We start from the raw sequence: 21,239 nt of genomic DNA, 5'->3' as shown, positions 1-21,239 counted from the left end.
AAAAGCAAAAATAATAACTAAAGAAACCCCTACAAATTGCAGAGGAAGAATTCTAAATGAACTGAGTAACAAATACATAACAAAAATAATAATGTGCTTTGCACATGACTAATTGTAATTATGACTTGGGGGATGTATGTATGGATATAGAAATATGGATGTGTGGAGAAAAAATGGAAAAGAATATGTGTCTATAATATATATTCTTTTCAAGTACACATGGAATGCTAGCAAAAATTTGTCACAAAGGATCAAACTATTCAGAAGCTCTGCAAAACTTTTAAGAGGCAAAAATTATGTAGACTGTATAGCAATGAAGACAGATGATAATTCAATAAAACTGGAATTATAACATGAATAAAAGTTATAAAATTATCAAGAATTTGGTTTCTGATACACTTAGCTAAGTAAACTCTTTTGTGGATGATTAATATCCCATAAGTCATCTTCATATGTAACTAAAGAGCACTGAACCACAAGTGTAACAGAAATAAATCATTAAAATTTTAACTAAAAACAGCAATGCTGGTGCAGCTGTGTTTTAACAGGCACACTCAGGCATTGCTAGTAGCATTGGGGCAGTAGAAGAGGGTGGGATGTGGTAAAAGTTAAAAAACATAAGCCTTTGAGCCAATGTTTTCCTTGTTGGGGTTATACTAAGAAATTTTTTTCACCTTAATGATTCTTAGATTTCCATAACAAAATTATTTGTAACTGAAAAAAACTGGCAGCAATATCCAACAATGGAGGAATGTTTGAACAAATATTATGATGCAATTAAGAAAGACATGTAAATGGAATGTATCGAGACATTGAAAGAATGCAATAAAATTTGTTTAAGTGATTGCAAAGCCAGTCAGATTAAATAAAATGTGTTACTAATAGTAAGAGTATAACAGATCATCTAATAAAAATAATGAAGATAGTAGAAAGCATTGAAGACTTCTGAGCAAGAGACTAGCTATAGTTATGCCTATGCTTTAGGAAAATGACTTTGGTAGTTGTGTATCAGATGGGTTTGAGAGGGGAGAGATTAGAAAAAATCAATTAGAAATCTGTTGCAATAGTTTGGGAAAACTGAAATAACAGCCTGAAGTAAGATAGTGGCTTTATAAGTAGCAAAACAGGGATGAATAAGAGAGGTGCTGGGTAGATAGAAAAACAAGACTTGGCAACTGATGGATTATGATGAAAAGTCAGTTGGTCGATAAGCATTATTAAGCACTGTCTGCCAGACACTGTGCTAAATGCTGGGGATACAAAGAAAAGAAAAGCTACAGTCCTTGCTCTCAAGGCGTTCACATTCCAATGATGGTGGATTACATGTTAAAAACAATTATATATAGAAGTTATAATCAGTGAAAATGAAAGGTAAACCCAGAAGGGATACACTAGTGTCTGTTAAGGGCTGGAGGAAGGAGGAAAGGAGGGAATGGTAATGAATGGAAAAAGGCCTTTCAAAAGAAAATGAGATTTGAGTTGAGTCTTGAAGGAAGCTAGGGAAGGTGGGAGGGGGATGCGAGGACAGAGAGCATTCTAGGCATGAGGGATGACCAATGAAAAGGCACAGAGTCAGGAGGAGTGTCCTGTACAAGGAATGGTAAGAAGGCCACTAACATTGATCCTAGAGTTCATGGAAGTATGGGCCAGGTTGTGAAAGGTTTCAAAAGCCAAAAAGAGGATTTTACATTTGATCCTGGATGTAATAGGGAGCAATTGGGATTTATTGAATAGAAAGGATGTGCTTTAGGAAATTCACTTTGGCAGATTAGTGGAAAACAGACTGGTGTGGATAAAGAATTAAGGCAAGGAGAACAACCAGAAGGCTATCGCAATAGGGCAGGTGTGAGGTGCCAAGGGCCTGCTGTAGGAAAGCAACTGTGTGAGTGGAGAAAAGGGGATGCACTAGAGATGTGAAGGTAGAAATAACAAGAGTTGTCAACAAATTAGATATGTGGGGTGAGTGTGTGAGGAGTCAAGGATGACACCAGAGCTGTGTCTAGGTGGGACCAAGGAGACTGTTGTCCTCAATAGAACTAGAGAAGTTGGGTCGAGGGGAGATCTGGGGGAAAAGATAATGAGTTCTGTTGTGTACATGCTGAATTTAAGATGTCTATGGAATGTCCAGTTTGACATACCCAATAGGCAATTGGTGAGAGACAATAAAGGAGGGCCAGAGACAGACCATTAGTGTATGTGGACTCAATGAAGGTCCAGCAAAGGAGACTGTCAGGTTGCAGGAGAACTAGGAAAGAGTAGTGTCACAGAAACCTCGAGAAGAGAGAGCATCCAGGAGAAAAGGGTTATCAACCATGTCAGAAACTAAAGAGTTCAAGACAGATAAAAGACAGATTCAAGACAGACTGAGAAATGACCATTACTTTTGGCAATTAAGAAATCGTTGGTAACTTTTGGGCAGGAAGAATCAAAGATGTCTCCTAGGTTTTAAAGCTGAGTGACTGGAAGACTGGTGGCATACCCAATATAAAATGTGGAATTTGTGAGATTAATGGGGAAGAAAATGAATCCTCTTTTGGACATGTAGAGTTTGAGGTGTCTTAAGGACATCCCAGGAGGCAATTAGTATGGGGCTAGAATTCCAAAGAGTAATTAAGGCTAGCTATGTAGATTTGGACATTATCTATATAGAGTCAGTATTTGACCCTTTGTAACTCATGAGCTTACTGAGAGCGGACAAAAAGAGAAGGGGGCCCAGGACAGCTTTGGAAGACATCTACACCGAGGGAGAAGAAGACAGACAAAGAGCTACCAGAGAAGAACAAGAAGGTGTGATATGACAAGAGGAGAACCAACGAGATAAATATCATGGGAGCTAGGAGAGAAAAGATCATCTAGGACAAGGGGGAGAGGGGACATTTGAACAATGTCAAAAGCTGATAAGAAGTCAGGAAGGATGAGGACTGAGAAAATACCCTTGTAACAGCTTAACATCATTTAGACCAGGGGTGAGGGACCTGCAGCCTCGAGGCCACATGTAGTCCTCTAGATTCTTAAGTACAGCCCTTTGACTAAGTCCAAGTTTTACAGAACAAATCCTTTTATTAAGGGGATTTGTTCTGTGAAGTTTGAATTCAAAGGGTCACACTTGAGGACCTAGAGGGCCACATGTGGTCTCAAGGCCACAGGTTCCCCATCCTTGCTTTAGACCGAGTCTAACTTTTGGTGGTACTTTGGCTTGTGATTATGTCCAATTTATATTGTGCTAGAACATAACATAGTTTGGACCAGCACTACAACAGATAAAACAAATCAAAATTGCCAGATGCATAGTCTTGGACACTAGAACTTCTGTTTTCCTGTTTTAATTTATACTCACTTGAAGCCACAGCTACACTGAAGGACCTTTTTTAGAGATGTACTCGAAGGGCCTGGATAAAATTGTACCAGATCAATGGAATGTGATTAAATACTCTGGGTATGAGTGGTCATCAAAAAAGGTTACAAATATTCTTGGCATACCCACTGAGTCAACCAAACTATCATATCTCCCTCCTCCTGGCTTTTCTGGAGGTAATACTATTGTTTCATAACCTTTAGAGTACTCTCCAGTAAGGACACGGACCTGGAACATAAGCTTGGATCCTTGGTGGCCTTTTCCACAATATTGGGAGGACATGTGAGCATCCACTGCAAAGTAGATCCCTTTGCCATACAACCCATCTATAAAAATAAGAACTTGTTACTAAATCTTGGATATAAAACAATGGATAAGCTAAACATTCCTTGGGACAGGTGAATACAGGTTGTGGTAGGAACAATAGCCTAACTCCTATCATGATGTGATCTAGGATAGTTTTTCCTTAAAAGGTATTGAGATCATCTTCAAGACTTGGTTGGCATGGGGAATTAAAGGGTTGGGCTATTGACGAACTTCCTGGTTGCTGAGTACAAAGCAAACGTGAAGAGCTCTTGGTGACCTGATGCTTACCTGGTGGATCACAAGGGGTAACTCAGACAAGGGAAACTTGCTTAGCTGAATCGACTAGAGAGATCCTCAGTGCCTATCCTTATTATCCATATGTGTGTGTGTATACATATATATATATATACACACATGTATATACATTATGGCTAAATAAATCTCCTTTGAACGACCTACAAGTATTTCATTTTGTTCTATCAAACCTAAACTACCAGGGGACAAGTGTGATCAAATCAACCCAGAGCTCAGGAAAAATAAGCCTGAATTTCAGCCATTTCGGTAGCATTAAGCCCTAACCTCTCTCAATTGTGGCATACTCACTTTGCCTACAGGTGCTTTTTAACCCATTTTCAATGATGGATGAGCAGTTCTTTGCTGGTGTTCCGTGGAAGAGGAACTGCTCATTCTGTACTCCTGGGGGATTCTTTTTCTCCATCCAATTCCGCTTGTAAATGTAAGAGGTCCAGAGGTATGGGTTTTGTATTCTTTCTATCTAAATAACAAAATCAAAGAGAGAGAGAGAGAGAGAGAGCCTTGGGTATTACTCAAATGGGATTAATATATTTTCTAGGTATATTTTGTTTTCATAACACCCACATTTCCAAATGAGATTTCATTGAATGAGCAAGTAACTCCCAATGTAGAACACTAAAAGTTTGCATATTTTTTCCTAGAGCTAGAAAACTCTAGCATCTCTCTTTCCTTCAAAAGTGATTATCTTTGGAAGCTTGTGAAATGAAAGATTGGGAATGGGAGGTTAGATTTCACATTGTCCTTTTTTCTAACTTTTGGTTACTTCACATATGAATATGGTATAGTGGAAACAGTAGGCATTGGACTGGGAGTCAGAAGACCTGAGTTCTAGACCTGGCTCTATTAGCTATGTGATGCTGGGCAAGTTGCTTCTGCTCTCAAGGCCTCAGTTTCTCCATTTGTAAAATAAAGTGTTTAGATTAGATGATGTCTGAGACCCCTTCCAGCTACAGTCTAAACCCAGATATATTGTCTTAAAGTTACTCAAAACTAGCTTAGGAGAAAGAAAGTAGTGGAGAAAAGAGAAAGGGGAGATAATAATAGATGTGAAGCATACAATAAAGAATGTTTTTAGGGTTAGTGTTCTTTATAACATGTCTACAAGATTGTAATAATGTTATGTTCAACAGTGTTTCCTTGTATGTTGAGTTAATGAGCATAATTGCCTATTCATTAAACATAATTCACCTTAAGGATGGTACTCCTATTCATGGAGCACTTGAACCTCCTGGCTACTCTCTGGTACTCCTCCAGATTTGATGGGAGTTTCACAATCTTCACTGGGCCATGATTCATTGGTTCCCAATGTTGAGGGATGCTCATCTCTATTGCAAAAAGTTGGAAGTATCTTTAGAATCTTAAGTGAAATCTGTGAGCTTTCCTACTTCTTACATTGGGATGCTTTATTTTTTTTCTTTTTTCATTTTTCACTTGGTAAACTACAAATATAGAGATCTATGGTGTTATTAGTTACAGTTTTACTTAACGTTTCAGAGAACATCCTGCGGGTAGTGTTATTTAGGTATTTCAGGGGAAGTGTTCAAATACAACGTATTAGTAAAAATAAAACAAAGAGGTTAGAATGATTGGCAAAAGGGCTTTTTGGATAATCAGTGCATTTCGAATATTTATGTTTCCCCCATTATCAGCAATTAGGAAACTGACTAGATAGAGCATCCCAGTGGAAAAAAATAGTGCAAGACAAAGTAACAACTACCACCTCAAATTTCCAACTTGTGAAATTCCATAAACATCATCCAGGATTCATATTAACAACCTATGTCAATGATCACCTCTCTCACTCCTATTTAAGAGAAATTATTGAGGATGATCTGGGAAGGAATGAGAACTTAAAGAAAGGGATAAAGTCAAGTAAACCCAGATTGAGTGAGAAATGAAAATTGAAGGGAAGGGAGAACTCACCCCATATGCAGATTTCCCGCTTTATTTTAAAGATTGTCCCTGTGTCTGGCACCAAACCTTCCCTCTTCTTCAAGTTGACCTGGGTTCTTCTAGAATCCAAGATGATTTCAATGTTCTCTTCTTCCTTCCTATATGCTGCTTCCAGCTTTAGGTTTGTGATTTTGTCGAATGGGGAAAGACCAGTGTTCCCGATGTCATACTGCCACTGAACCACTGATTTCAGGGCTTCTGCTGCTCTATCTGTGTCTTGAGCTTCCTGGATGAGATTTTGGACAGCAGTGGCAGCTTTCTTCACATCTTCCTGGAAACCCTGGATCTTTAAGAGATTCCCATGATGATGCAGGTTGAGAGGGAAATAGTACCCCTGATCCAAGACCCCTTGAAGACAGTCTTCACTGAAAGTTAATATTTTATCACTGTTGAATGTTTCACTGTAATACCCATTCATAAAGTCCTCAAAAGCTTCCTGAAATTTGGCTAAATTCACCTCCCTACCCAATACCTGAACCAGTCCTAGTGGAGGGTCACCTGAGAACAGAGAGAAGAGATTCATAATGAGTCAAATACCCCAGATTCTTGAAAAGGAAGCAAAAGCTGACCCATTCTGACCCCATGCTGCCTATGAAGGGTCTAGAATAATGGGATGTATAAGGAAAGGTCAGAAGAATTGAAATTACTTATTCTGAAAAAGGCTGAGTAATTCCCTTCAGTTTCTGAAGGATTAGCATGTGGAAAATGGGAATAACTATTTTCTAATTTAACTGATATCAGGAAAATAATGAATTGTACTAGAAATCTAGCAAAGGGCTAAGCTTATATATCAGAAACATGTCTGCAAAGGAGAGTTAAAAGACTAGATTGAGCTCTCTCTCTTCTTCTCTTCATATATTGACCTTCTAATAGTACCCATAGGTATTGCTTAGTACTGCTAATGGCAACCCACTTGGCTTGCGGACCCAAGACGATGACTTGCGGAACTCTCCAACTTTTAACTACTATTTTAAAAAAATTAAATGAATATAAAATATACAATATATAAATAAATATATATGAACAAACTGTGGAGGAATGACAAGAGTCAGGATTTTTTTAACTTTTAAGATTGACAAGATGGAATTTCCATTTTTTCAGAAACTTATTACATACAGAAAATTTTACATATAGAATTGTTATATGCATGAATTTCCGTATGCTCATCAAACCCTGGGAATGGGCTGAGGAAGAAGGAGTTGAACTATAATATCTAAGATCTTTTACAAATCTAACCTACAATGATTAAAAGTATGAAGTTTAATTTAGAGGAAATTACTACTTCCTATCTCTTTTCACCAATATCACTAGCTGACTGAGCTTCAATCAGTGTATGGCTGGCATTAGTGATTTCATTAGAGGCAGCCAGTGATACAGTAGATAGACTGCAGGCCCTGGATTTGGGAAAACCAGAATTCAAATCCAACTTCAGATACTACATGTGTAACCCTGGGCAACTCAGTTAACTTCTGTTTGCCTCAGTTTCCTCAATTATAAAATGGGGATAATAATAGCTCTTACCTTGCAGGGTTATTGGAGCAAATGAAGTAATATTTATAAAAGCACTTAGCACAGTGCTTGGCCCATAGGAAACACTATATGAATGCCTATTCTCTTCCTTAACTGGTTGTTACATCAGACTGGCTTGATGCTGATTGATAGCTCAGCCAACTAGTAACACTGATCCTCCTCTTCTTTCTCCCCCTTCTCCTTCTACACATTGGTCCCCTCTACAGATTCCACACTAAAAGAAGGCACAGAGCAGTATTCAAAAAATAATGTGTACCATTGCTCTGAAAATGCTGAGCAACCATAGGTACTATACTATCTTTAGATTGCTGCTTAGTGTCTCCATTGCCATTTTGACAGTAACTGGGAAGAGGATACTTCTAGCTGGAGCACAAATATCTCTAAATGGGATAATGCCCCCAAATTCCCACTCATCTGGAGATGAAAGAAAAATAATTCAGCTATTTAGCAGGGATCCCAGAGAACAGGACAACATCTTCTTAGCCTTACCAAGAGTAAAATGTTCATTTCTGTATCTTCTGAGAACCTTCAGGAGCTCATGGACAGATGTCTAAGAGAAAGAAAAAGAAACCTACTAAGTATATTAGCAAAACATGACATTCCCCAGAAGACTCTGAGAAGATCTTTCTTTTAACTACTCTATATGATGCTGAGTTTCAGAAGCTTATAAACTATTCTTCCACTTCTCATTTAGAAAGTTTTTTTTTTCTAATCTAAAAAACAAACAGCTAAGTGGACTAAAAGATGAAGAAATCAAGGGAAAGCCTTGAAGGGTGTACTGACATTTGACCATTGATGCAGTCTAGTTAGGTTGGGATCCTTCCCCCAGGAGGGAAGACGGAGAATAGGGACACAAAATTACTGATTGAATTACTGATGAATCCATGAGGAATAATCCTTAAGTGCTACTAACTCCTGTGTTTATCCCTATTTGGTGATAATTAATGTGTTCAGAGGTGGTTAGGTTCTGCTTACCCCAGATTGGTTTATCTGTAGAGTCCTGCTTCCCCAGTCTACCCAGCATTTTAAAAGCATTATTCATCCTAACTACCGTAACATCCAGAATCAGCCTTCACAATTTTGGAAAGGGTTGGTGACCCCAGATTATTTCACTTGCTGCTTTGCTTCCAGGAACCAGAACCAAGATTGAAGCCCAGGACACTATCCACTAAATTGTTTTGTAAATTGTCAATTATCATGGTCAAATATATCTATTTAAAATGTAATTGGAGAAAAACTAGAATACTTCCCAGTAAGATCAAGGGTGAGGCAAAGGTGTCCAGTGTTTCCACTCTTATTTGATATAGAGCTAGAAATGCTAGCTACTGTAGTTAGACAAGAAAATAAAATCATGGGAATAAACAAAGAGGAAGCAAAATTATCTATGGTGGCAAAATGATATGATTGTCTATTTAAAGAACCTCAGTGATTCAAATTTTAAAAATTGTTTTAAACAATAACTTTAATAATGTAGCAGGATTTAAAATATACTAAAATAAATCCTTTTGTTAGTCAGCTGAATATGAGACTCTGTCTGCATGCCTTGAGATTCTGGACTAGTCTGGTGGAACCACTAAATGGCATCCAAATATGCAAAGAATTATTATACATAAGATACCAGTCAGTGTTTAGTAAAAAAAAAAGTAAAAATAAATGGACCAAAAATAGCACAAGAGAGATAGTGGTTAGACATCAGGAAGAATATTTTTATAGTGACCATGTTTCAGATTAATATAGAAATCAAGGGGTGTTGCAAATGGACCTTACGAAATGAGTGATGGATATAGATCGATTCATAGAAACTATCCTCAAACATGAGAAAATTCATCCAAGGTCAGATGAGAAAAGCTAAAGGAAAAAAAAGGAAGATTGCAAAAGCCAATGAGAGCTAAAATGGGTCAGTGAGGGTTGTCTCCCAGTTATGTTGGCAAGTGGCACAAGAACTCAAAATCCAGGGCATTCTGGAATAATGTAGGACTTGGTCATAGAATCTTAGAATTAAAAGCAAATTTAGAAATCATCTACTCTAACTTGCTTCCCAATACTTCAATATTAAAAGTTATTAAACACCAACATTTATGTAATATTTATTTGTATAGGGTCGTATCTTGTTTTATTATGCTTCCCTTTATTGTGCTTTGTAGATATTGCATTTTATACAAATTGAACATCTGTAGCAACCCTGCAAGTCTAGCAAAGCCACTTTTCCAACAATACGTGCTCATATCATGTCTCATTGTCACATTTTGGTAATCCTCACAATATTTCAAACTTTTTCATTATTATTATATCTATTATGTTGATCAGTGATCTTTGATGTTACTATTGTATTGTTTTGGGGTGCCACAAATTATGCCCATATAAGAGGGGCAAACTTAACCAATAAATGTTGTGTATGTTCTGACTACTCCATTGACTGGTTGTTCTCTGTCTCTTTACCTCTCTTTTAGCCTCCCTATTCCTTGAGATACAACAATATTGAAATTAGGACCATTAATAATCCTACAATGGCCTAGAAGTGTTCTAGTAAAAAGGAAGAGTCAATCAATGTGACAAATTTCATTGTTGTCTCATTTTAAGAGATTGCCAAAGCCATCATAACCTCCAGCAGCCACCACCCTGATCAGTCGGCAGCCATCAACACTGAGGTAAGACCCTCCACCAGCAAAAAGATTTTACCTCACTAAAGGCCTGGATGATGGTTAACATTTATTTTAGCATAAAATATTTTTAAATTAAGGTGTATACATTTTTCTAGACATAATACTATTGCACACTTAATAGACTAGAGTACAGTATAGACATAACTTTTATATGCACAGGGAAACCAAAAAATTCATGTGACTTACTTTATTGGGATATTTACTTTATTGCAGTGGTTTGGAACTGAACCTGCAATATCTCAGAGATATGCATGCACATGTATACATCTTACTAGATTATAAACTCCTTGAGGGAAGGGACCAAATGTGAACTTTCTCCATCATTCAGCACAGTGTTATATTTACTATGCACTTAATAAACGTTTAATGAATGGGTGAACATCAAAAAGAGCTTAAGGAAGGCTGGGTCACAACTCTAAAGTCCTCTGAGAATAGAAGAGGCATTTTTCTAGGTCTTAGAATAAAGGGAGAAAAAGACTCCTCAAGTTCCCTTTCAGTTCTGTAATTTTATCAAGAAATGATGACTCTTACCCATTCACTCTCCTCCCTATAGGTTGAGACCTCAGAGAACAAAGCATTTGTAATTTCCTCTGGCATTTGCATCTTCACCAAACATTGGAGTCCTTCAGCAAATGTGACAAGAACTGTAGCTCCAGTCCCCAAAAGATATTGCTGTACTCCTCTGTGCCTTATGGGAATGCTTCTCACAGTCAATGAATCTAGATCAGTCTGAACAACAACTCTGGCCTCGTTTACATGTCTTCTAAGTCCTCTTAATTTCAAGGTTAAAGTAGAATGGTTGGTCTGAATGCAAATATTCACCTTTAAGTCTCCCCAATTCACTATCCGAAGTAGGTTTTCTCTGGCTTCAGCCAGCTCAGGTCGGGGGGAAATAACTCTGTCTTCAGTTATTGAATAACTCATCAAATATTCCCTAATATTGATCTCTGCCTCATTTACTTCAGCCCTACTGCCCACTATGACCACTGAAGTCAAGATATCTTGTTGTGATTTGACACTATAAAAAGTGACTTTCTTCTGACTACTTAGTGCTTTAAGTAGAGCTTCCCATTCCTGGTCATTGGCTTCCCACTGGACATCTTCCCCTATATCAATCTTCCTTTCGTATACCAGGGTCTTCAGTAATTCTTCTGCTTGTACCAGTTCTCCAAAGTCAAGCCCCCAAATCACAACTCCATCAGAAGTGCTCAGCACTGCCAAAATATCTCGAGCAAGGAAAAAATTCTCATTAAAGAGTTCTTCCTGGAGGTTCTGGATAAATCGCACTTGAAATGGAGATAGTGAGACTGGCCAGTCCTTAAAACCACTCAGCAGACTATAAAACTGCCTCTCCACCTCAAGCACATCCTGTCGGGGTCCCTGAAAAGTGATCATACCTAAAGGATCTTCTGCCATTGCTATAGTCACCGGAGAGTGAGGAAGAAGGTATAACTTGCTTATTGTGTTTTTGACCACCATATATCTAGGCAGATGGAGAATGGGATGTTCCACACACACTGGCTTTTCATTGAAAACCATTTCCTGAACATGTTGTATAAACATCTTCACTTCCTGAGTTGGCCCTACAAAGCAAGGGCCTTCATATTCTCGTATGGTTGTAAAAGACTTCACTAGTGATTGTTGCTTCTTCAGAACATTTAGAATATCTGAGTTGGATTCATAGTGAACAGCATATTTCTTCTTATTTTTCTGAAAAGCATCTTCCACAGCTTCCTCCCAGCTAGATGGATCTAAGTGTTCTCCTTTTGCTATAAATTTAAGCACTCCCAAAGAGACACAAGTTTGGAAAACACAGCCTGTCTTCCTTAAATCATCTTCAAACTCTTGGAAGACAGCTGGGGAGTCATTAAGGTACTGGATGAAAGCTCGGTCCTCTTTCTGACAAAGACAGATGGCTTCTAGAAGAAAGGAGAACAGGGTTGACCAATAGGGTATAATTAAAAATCTTTTCTCAGTCCTCATCTTCCTCATTTACAATATTTTGCAGATAGGTTAGTGGATTTGTAGTCACAGAGCTAGGCGGCATGGAGGAGAGAGTTAGATTTAGAACCTTAACAAACTTTGTTCAAATCCTGCTTCAGATACTTACTAGCTATGTGGTCCCGAGCAAATTGCTTAACTTTTCTCAGTCTCACTGTACCCATTTGCAAAATGGGGATAATATAACACTTAATACTATCTCACCTGAAATGAAATAATATTGTAAAGCACTTAGCAGAGCACCTGGCACATAATGAGTATTTTATAAATACTTATTCCCTTCCCTGCTTAATAGGGTTCTCTGAAGATTAAATAATATGGGTGAAGCACTTTAAAATGTTTTATAAAATACTTTATAAAGCATTTTAAAGTGCTATGTAAAGTTAGCTGTTGTTAGTAAATCTAGATAGTTAGACTTGATGATCTCTTGCAGTGTGTTGCACCTCAAAAATCTATGATTCTATGGATACCTCCCTTCTCTTTGATACTGTTGATACTCTTGGTTTCTATGACACTGTACTCTCCTGAGCCTCCTCTTTTGTTGGTAGTAATCTATTCCCCTTTTCTCTGCCTCTCTTTTTTCCTCATACGTCTTCCTTATTATGAACCCTAAATGTGGGTCCTCCTCAAGTCTCTGCCCATAGTCTTCTGTTTTTAATATACTTCTTTTTAAATGCTTCTTTCCTCTGAGCTTTCATCTACTGCAATTGTCTTCAATAACCACCTCTTTGCAAATGGCTTCCAAAGCTGTATTTTTGTATCTGTGCCAAATGTACCTGAAGACTTTTTAAAGATCTCCATTTTCTGGCCCCTATTTTAACATCCAATCTTTTCTTCCACTACTTCCCAACATGAATCAACGTTTATCATCAAGAGCATCTCCCTATCATACGAAGACACCATGACAACGTTCAAGGCCCTTTGTTTATACCTCTCCATTACTCTAAAATGTCTTATCAACTACTTCCTTGCTTGCTCAAATTTTACCTTATCAAGACTCAGATCAAATATCATTTCTTCCATCCAACCCTCAGTGATCTCTGAACAGCACTTATTATCTATACCATACCCTTAGCATTTAATTTTATGTTATACATTAATGAATATATGTGTGTTTACATATATACACATTTATTTGTTTATATGTGTATTTGTACATACAGGATAGGGGCTAGACCTCTTATTTCTCCTTTTTCTTTTTATTTAATTTTATTGTTTCTAATTAACAAGCATTTATTTTCCTTTGTATTTGTGATTTCCTTGGCATACCCAGATGAGCAAACTCCCATTGTCAATGCTAGTGATCACATTCTCTGCAATTTATACTCTTAGAAGTTGCTTAGAGCACTGAGAGGATAAGTGATTTGCCCAAGGTTACAGTCAGTATGTGTCAAAGGTGGGACTTGAACTCAGGTGTTCCTGGAGCTGAGGCAAGATCTCAGTTTAGTTCTCCATGCTTCCTCCCACATAGAAAATTCATGTTTGACTATAGAAGTATGTGCGCATATATAAAATGTTCATAATATTCTCTCCTTTTTTCTCTCTCTCTCCCCCTCCCCCTCCCTCCCTCTCTCTCTCTCTCATTATATACCTACACACAGACCATTAAATAGTTTAATGATCTATAATTTTATCAATGCCTCCATCAGCACAGATCATAGCCTCACCATCATTTTCATAGAGTATCTTTAAGAGACACCTCAATCATAAAAATCATCACTCTGCCACCAGTCTGTTGATGGGCTCATCTCCAAACTTAGTGAGGTTGGTCTCTATAGTACTGGCATACATTCAGTCCCTGAGCCCTTCCAGCTTAGGTAGACCTGCTAGTTTGTATGCTTTACTATCATAGCCTTTGAGAACCCAGGTACTGGAGGAAGACCTCCGTGGAGGGTAGACATATGTAATTCTTATATGCCATACTGCTAATTGTATCACATTAGTCTTGCTACCTCACTTAAATTGTAAACTCCTTGAGAGCAGGGGGGTTTTATACTTTTATTTCTTCTCCCACAGAACTAGATGTACAGGAGGTGGGCAGCATTTATTGACTGATTAAATGATGAGTTCTTCTGTAGTTTTCTTAGGACTGAGACTCTAAAATACCTGAAAAACCTATCAGGGTTAAGCAGTAGAGTCAATACTAACCGCAGTAATGTCAGTTATTAAATAGCACATCAACTATGGGGTTAATATAAAACACTTTGAATTCATTCTATCTCTTCTTTCTGTTGTCTTCCTGATTGGCTGGGGCAAAGGTAGGAGTTGGGAAATAAAGCATGAAGTATACCATTACTGCAACAGGTACACAGATTATACGTCCTTTAACCTAATGGCCTTTGGAATGTGAGGAAGTAGGCTATGAATGACTACATCGAGAAACATGTTAGATTAGATGAAAACTTTGAAGGATGGAAATGTTTACAAATGAGAAGATGCTTGAACTCTCTGGAAAGCTGAGTAATGTCAGCTCTATGATATTCCCAGACAGCGTACTTACCAAGAGGGGTCCTGAAATCTTCAGTCACCTGAAAGGGAAAAATGGAAGAAACCTGACATATTTAAAACACATCAAGATCAAGCAAACAAAAGAAACCATGCCACTTATAAACATTGAAGTACTGCAACTTTGTACATCTTTTCTAGAAGGGTCTAAGAGTCTCTGGATTTGGCTGTGTTAATACTCTATCTCTAAAGAACTAAACAGCCTATATGTTCTCATATTAGTCCTTGAAAGCATCTGGGCATTAGACCTATAATTACAAATCAGAAATCTGAACAGGTGACAAATCTGTCCATCTAATGTCATTGACTTTCACTTTATTGTTGTTTCTGTGGGGGAAGACTCAGCTGTCTCTGGCCCACCTCCAATCAGCAACCTACTATAATTTGAGAGAAGAAAACCATCTGTCCCCAAAATATCTTGCTTAGATTTCACCATGAGAGATCTATTCATTTGGATCAATTAGTTTTTCTATTAAAATGCAAATCTGCCAAAGAGAAGTAATACATTAATCCAGCCAGGAGTGGGGAATCTGCAGCCTTGAGGCCACATGTGGCCTTCTAGGTCTTTGGGTGCAGCCTTTTGACCGAGTCCAAGTTTTACAGAACAAATCCTTTTATTAAGGGGATTTGTTCTGGGAAGTCTGGATTCAGTCAAAGGGTTGCACTTGAGGCCACAGGTTCTCCACCCCTGATCTAGGCAGTCAGGTGCCTCCACTTCGCTGTGAATTTATTTTAATAGTTTGAATCACTCTAGAGAGCTAAATGAGAGTAGTTGCCTTTGGGGAAATGAAAGTTTGATAGCATAGAAGGAGGCATAGCTTTAGAGCAAGGGGACCAATTCAGGGAACAAAAACCAGAGTATGACAATGAAATGCTGGGGCTCTAGGCAGTAAGCAGCTGAGTATGTGAAGATCAGAGCAGTGGTGGTTATCAGAAACATACAAGAGCCAGGAAGGCAAGTGAGAAGATTCATACTTTTTTCTAAGGTACCTCTATCCATGATGGTTGATGTTGGATTCACTGAAACTTTACCTTCTGAGGAGTAGCTACTCTTAGGGGCTGAATTATCTGTACTAGTTTCATCCACGTGTTCGGTTTTTGTTTTAAGAAGTAATTGATTTCTTCCAACATAATGTGCAAGGAGTTCGAATTCCCAGGAGTCTCCAGGTCTAACATGGGAAAGGAGATAGATTCCAGAAAAGAGCCAAGGAAATTGTTCAAGCAGCTCCAGACCACCTGGTGAATGACCTGCTGAAATACATAACAATCATGATAACTAAAATAATTATAAATATAATTACAACAATTATAATTACAATGCACACATAATTACAAATATGTAGCCTGTCTCCATAAAAATGTCTGCTCTTTGGTGGGAAGCAACAGAAACTAAAGCAAAGAGAAACAGGATAAAGCACACAGGGTGTATTTTGGCAATCTCTCCTTTCCTCCTGAGTCAGTACACTTAAAATGAAGTCACAAGGGATTGATAGGCTTGAAAGAGGGTTGGAGACAAATAAAGTTGAAAGTTGCTAGACTTGTATATGTGTCAAGAAAAGGGCCATAAAGCACTTCTTAGGTTAGTCTGCTCCTGAAGGTTCAAGACATTTTTGTATGTTCCCCTATCCTTTCAATTAATATACATATATATATATATATATATATATATATATACATATATATATATATATTATGCACCTACAAGATGGGTAGGGTACCATGGTAGATACACAGAAGGACAGACAAAATTCCTAGCCTGATGGAGATACTAATCTGCTTATTATCTAGTTAGATAAGATGTGCACATGTGAAAAATTAACAATATACGGACAAATATACCAACAGACATCAAGTATATGGGAAGCTGTTTCCTTGGTGTGAACTGGACCAAAGCGAACAGAAGAGAAGGAACAGATTGATAATGAGCAGGGAGCCACAGGTAGGACTGATCCATTTTTATCACTGACACCACTTCATTAGTTAATTATTAGAAAAAAAATTATTCAAAATAGTAAAAGAAGCTCCCATATGGGTGGTGTTTTGCAGGTTACAAAGTACTTCCCACAATAATCCTGTGAGGTAAACAGGATAGTTCAGGGTTTATTATCTCCATTTTAAAAACTGGGAAACTAAGATTTAGAGCAGTTTGCAACTTGCCCATGTCTGTGCAGTTGGCAAATAGTTTGAAGCCAGCCAGACCTTTTGATTCCTAAACCCAAAGAACCCAGTATTACACCAGTTTTTCAGAGTAGGGTCAATATGTTTGGATATGTTTGAATCAACCGGAATAGGAAATATAGCTGAAAGGTGGTATGGGCCAGTGGATAGCCAGCCTCAGAAAGCTCAGTCAAGAAGACTGAGGCTCAAGACCCACCGACACATACTGAAGCTAGACATATCACCAAGATTCTCTAGTCTTTTTACACATTACCCTTCTCCAAACACTTTATGATCTAGCTAAACAGGCCTCCCCAGGGTTCCACACACCAGAAGCGCTAGAAGCATAGAAAGAATCCTATCTCTGCTTCTTTTTCCTGGCTATCCCAAACTGTGTGATTGAGAAAAAGACCATAAGATTTAACAATTTAGAGACTGTTGGTAGCATTGCAGTTTTGTTTTGTTTTTTGGATTGTTGGTAACTTTGGAGAGAGCAGTTTCAGTTGAGTGATGAAGTCAGAAACTAGACTGCAAGGTGTTGAGATAAAGTGGAAGCAATGAGTGTAGACTGCTTTTTCTAGGAGTTTGGTGAAGGGCTACAGCTCCAGGGCTTGGTAGGATTGAAGTGGAAAAAAAAATCGAAAAGATGTTTGAAGACAATAGGGAAGGAACAAGTAGATAGAGGGGAAGATCTTTCTTGATTAGTTACTTCATCATTTTATACAATTTCAGAGACCCTGGAAATAACCCTGCATTAAGGGAAGTTTAAGACAGGTCATTCCAGTAAGATCCCACCCACCTGACTCTTCTATAGAAGGTAGATAAGCTGAAGGATACTCTCCAAGGTGCAAGACAAGAAAGAGAAATCATACCCCAAGGGTCCCCACTTTTACCTCAGAAAACTAAGGGTCTTAAAGTGGGAACATGATATTGGCCTGATAAAGATTAATTTATAAGCAGCTCATGACATCAAGAAGTGGCCCCTAGACCACTCGTCCTACTTCCAGCTCAATCCCCTCAGCCATTATCTATTTCTCCCCATAGGAAAGCAACTCTGCTGGAGAAGGGATGAGCCACTCCTACCAACTACCAATCAACTACGACCTATGGGACAGATAAGCCAGTCTAGCTAAAATAGTAAAACACCCTGAGGAAAAGACAGGAGTTGGCATGTGCCAGGCAAATCAAACCTCAACTGCCACCTCAATCTTCACCTTCCCCCAGACCTCAAAGAAGATAACCCCCAACCTAAACCCAAAAGCCTTGGGAAAGGCAGCACCCCTAGACCACTGGCCCTGTTTCCAGCTCAGCTCCACAGCCATCATGGAAAGGAGCAATCACTGTTGAGAAGGTTCATCTTCCTCACAATTGCCATCAGCACCAACTGCTGACTAATTTCCACCGACTGGCAGATAAACCTAACAGCCCCAGTAGAGGCAGGATACATCATACTATAGCTTTGCTTCTAGCCCAGTCCCTATATGTTACCATCCTGGAAATGCAACCTGGCAACTGCTTTTACAGTTACTAGAGCCTGGCCTCAACACCAGAAAGTACTAAAGATTTCAAAAAGAAAGTTCTCACCTCCAAAGCCTCTGGCATTATAAAATAACTAAACATCAGAAACAGATAGGATTTTATCAGTGGAAGTGACATTAAAGAAAATGCATTACCATCAGCTTTGTTCCTGTACCCTAAGGACTATGGGACTTTTCCATCTGACTAGCAGCGGAAACCTCTTAAATTGTAGTGTCCCCCATTAGAATTTGGATTCCTTAAGAGCGAGGACTGTCCCCCTATTGCCAACATTTAGTATAATGCTTTACACATAGTAAATGTTTAATAGAATGGCTTTTAATTTATCCATGTTCAAACAAACATTTGTCAAACCTTGCTGACTTCTAGCTGCTGTTGAACTAGTCTTGTATCCAGACAGATGATATACAGGATCTGGCAATGCAGACCAGGCAAGCTAGAAGCAGGAACGGTGACGATGTTTCCATGGAGGAGATCCTGAGCATCAAGAATGGTCTCCAGTGCAGCCTGGACCTGGGTAGGCATCTCCTGGCCCCAACTCCTATTGTGGGGCCCCAGAATCCAAGGGAAAACGACCACATCTGTCTGTGAACAAAAGAAAAGCCCAAGATGAAAGAAGAATGAAAATAACTAACAAAAATTAAGACAAACATCTTCCTTTAAAAAAGAAATTTCCATCAGGTAATAGAATTCTAAACCATTTTCCCTCAGCCTTCAGGTTGCCAGAGCCCTCCATTCCTCTTTCCCTTAGCCCAAACAGGGATCCTTCATGTTCTGAAGAAAGTCCATAGTATTCTTTGGTCACTTGTTCTATGTCTCACAGTCTTCACTGACTTGCTGTTCTTCTTGTGTCTAACCTATTTTATTTTGTTCTATTCTCAAAGGAGATAGAAAATAGGTTGTTACATCCTCTGAATCCCTTAGGATATTTAGGAACTGTTAATGTCCTTCTTTAGGTTTCTCTTTATACATAGCTCTTTCAGCTTTCCCTAGATCCCCACTGCCTAATTGATCCTTTTTATCAATCAATCACGGACCCTTTCCAAGGCTGCATTTGGACCATTGACCTAAGGGGAACCAAACTCAATAGTGGCCACTTACTTTCTGGCTAATGAGGCTTCCAGCCACCACTTGGGTTATTACAGCTTCCCAGGAGCTCATGATGTAGGGAAGGAGGACATGGTGATCTTTTCTTCGGGGCCACCACCTGCAACATTCTGCCTCACACTCAGCTACAAAGTCATTATCATTTACTGTGATTGTCAGATTCCTCAGGCTGCTCCCTGTGCGCTGAATTCTCTTAAACTCCCGGACTCCCAGAGTGATCCCCTTTGCTAGGGCTGCTGGACCTGTGGGGTGGATCACCAATGAAGCACTTTTCTCTTGGTTCATAGCAGCTTGTAGTGCCAAAGTGATAGCACTGGCTGTCAGTTCCTGGCTTTCATCTAAAGAAGCCTGATGCCTCCCTGAGCTATGCCCAGCCCAGGAGGATAACAGCACCACTTGTAGGAGCACCTGGGGAATACCTCGTTCATTCAGGATACGCTGCCTCAGCACCCTTACCTTGGGCACTACTTTGACCTTGTTATGTATGTCCAGTGGCCTACTGCTAAGGCTCATGGTAACAGAGGCTCGGAAAGTGGTAGCTTCTCCTTTCCAGAGACAGAGATTAAGGTCATCTCCTACCTGGAAGAAACCACTCATCCTTCTTTGCTCTTGAATCAGGCCAGGCCATGGGTTCATTCTCACAGTGGAATTGAGAAGGATCATCAGTTTACTGATGGCAATCTTGGCATTAGAGGCCACTTTCTGGGGTCCAAAAAAAGAAATGATTGCTGAGTTCTGGATTAGTTGCCAGCCAACTTTCACCTTCCAGAAAGACAAATCCAGTGTTCTCTGTAGGACCTCCCATAAATGGAACTCCTCAAGGGTCACATACAGAGTTTCATTTGTGCTTGGATACTTCTGAAGGTAATCCAGTGTCATCCAGTCTTTACTGTCCCTGTTACATGCTGAGGAGCTTTGTGGTTGTCTCTCTGAGACTCTCATGAAAGGATCACAAGAGGGTTTGACTGTTTCCAAGCTGAATCTGGGATCCTTTGGATCTTTATCATCTGAAACTCTTTCATAGCACATTCTTAAATGAGATCCATTGCAGGTCACAGATCCAGACATGTTTGATCCAATCTTTTTACTTCTGCTCCAAAATTCAAAAGCCACCTATGAGATTCCCCAACTTTGCTGGAAAAGTTCAGAAAAGAACATCATGTAAGACAAATAATCACAGCCTGATGTTGATAATGGCTGTGTGATTAGCAACCCCTGTGGGAGACAATACTCAGGTGAATTTATTAGCTAGCATTCTGAAAGGAGCAGGGCTGGGCCAGGGTAAAATTCGATTTGTCTTTCCTTGCTTCTTTCTCTCTTTCTGTGTCTCTGTTGTCCCCTATCAATTGTGGAAGTGGGACTGGAGGAATAAAAGGGAAGAAAAATTAGTTTAAAAAAAGAGAAGAGCCCCAGAAGTAGAGCATATCCAGTCACATAATCTTACCATTTCTCAGATGGTTCTGAGCTTTGGAGGTTCAGTGATTTTGAGCTCACTAGGAGGAATTCATTAATCTGGAAACAGAGATTAAAAAACAAAAAGTCTGTCACATATGTTCCATAGCACTTTTTAAAATTTTTATTTTTAGTTTTTCATGAACATTCATTTCCACAAGATTTTGAGTTACAAATTTTCTCCCCATCTCTACCCTCCCCCCCATCCCAAGATGTCATGTGATCTGATTGCCCCTTTCCCCAGTCTGCCCTCCCTTCTAACACCCCACTCCCCGCCCCCATCCCTTTTCCCCTTACTTTCTTGTAGGGCAAGATAGATTTCCCATAGCACTTTTATTTTTAAAAAATTAATATTAAAA

The 21,239-nt window shown here is 39.0% G+C and overlaps 1 protein-coding gene across 1 annotated transcript; it reads right to left on the bottom strand.

Annotated features, from left to right (window-relative positions):
- Positions 1 to 5,149: 5,149 nt before the first annotated feature.
- Positions 5,150 to 20,307, bottom strand: LOC118829718. Its single transcript, XM_036736622.1, has 8 exons — positions 19,423 to 20,307; positions 18,676 to 18,906; positions 15,661 to 15,879; positions 14,624 to 14,651; positions 10,654 to 12,041; positions 7,949 to 8,009; positions 5,900 to 6,427; positions 5,150 to 5,301 (listed from the first exon to the last, which is right to left on the bottom strand). The coding sequence occupies exons 1-8, from the start codon at positions 20,305 to 20,307 to the stop codon at positions 5,150 to 5,152; spliced, it is 3,492 nt and encodes a 1,163-aa protein (XP_036592517.1).
- Positions 20,308 to 21,239: the final 932 nt, after the last annotated feature.

This window comes from Trichosurus vulpecula, chromosome 8 (assembly GCF_011100635.1).
Source record: "Trichosurus vulpecula isolate mTriVul1 chromosome 8, mTriVul1.pri, whole genome shotgun sequence".
Lineage (NCBI taxonomy): Eukaryota > Metazoa > Chordata > Mammalia > Diprotodontia > Phalangeridae > Trichosurus > Trichosurus vulpecula.
This window is presented reverse-complemented; position numbering and strand designations above follow the sequence as displayed.

Coding starts and splice junctions, on each gene's coding strand:
- LOC118829718 (XM_036736622.1), bottom strand. CDS start 20,307: ATGACACTGGATTACCTTCAGAAGTATCCAAGCACAAATGAAACTCTG. Junction 18,907..19,422: donor GAAGCCTCATTAGCCAGAAA/GTAAGTGGCCAC, acceptor TTTTGTTCACAG/ACAGATGTGGTCGTTTTCCC. Junction 8,010..10,653: donor ATAGGGAGGAGAGTGAATGG/GTAAGAGTCATC, acceptor TCTTTCTCTTAG/ACATCTGTCCATGAGCTCCT.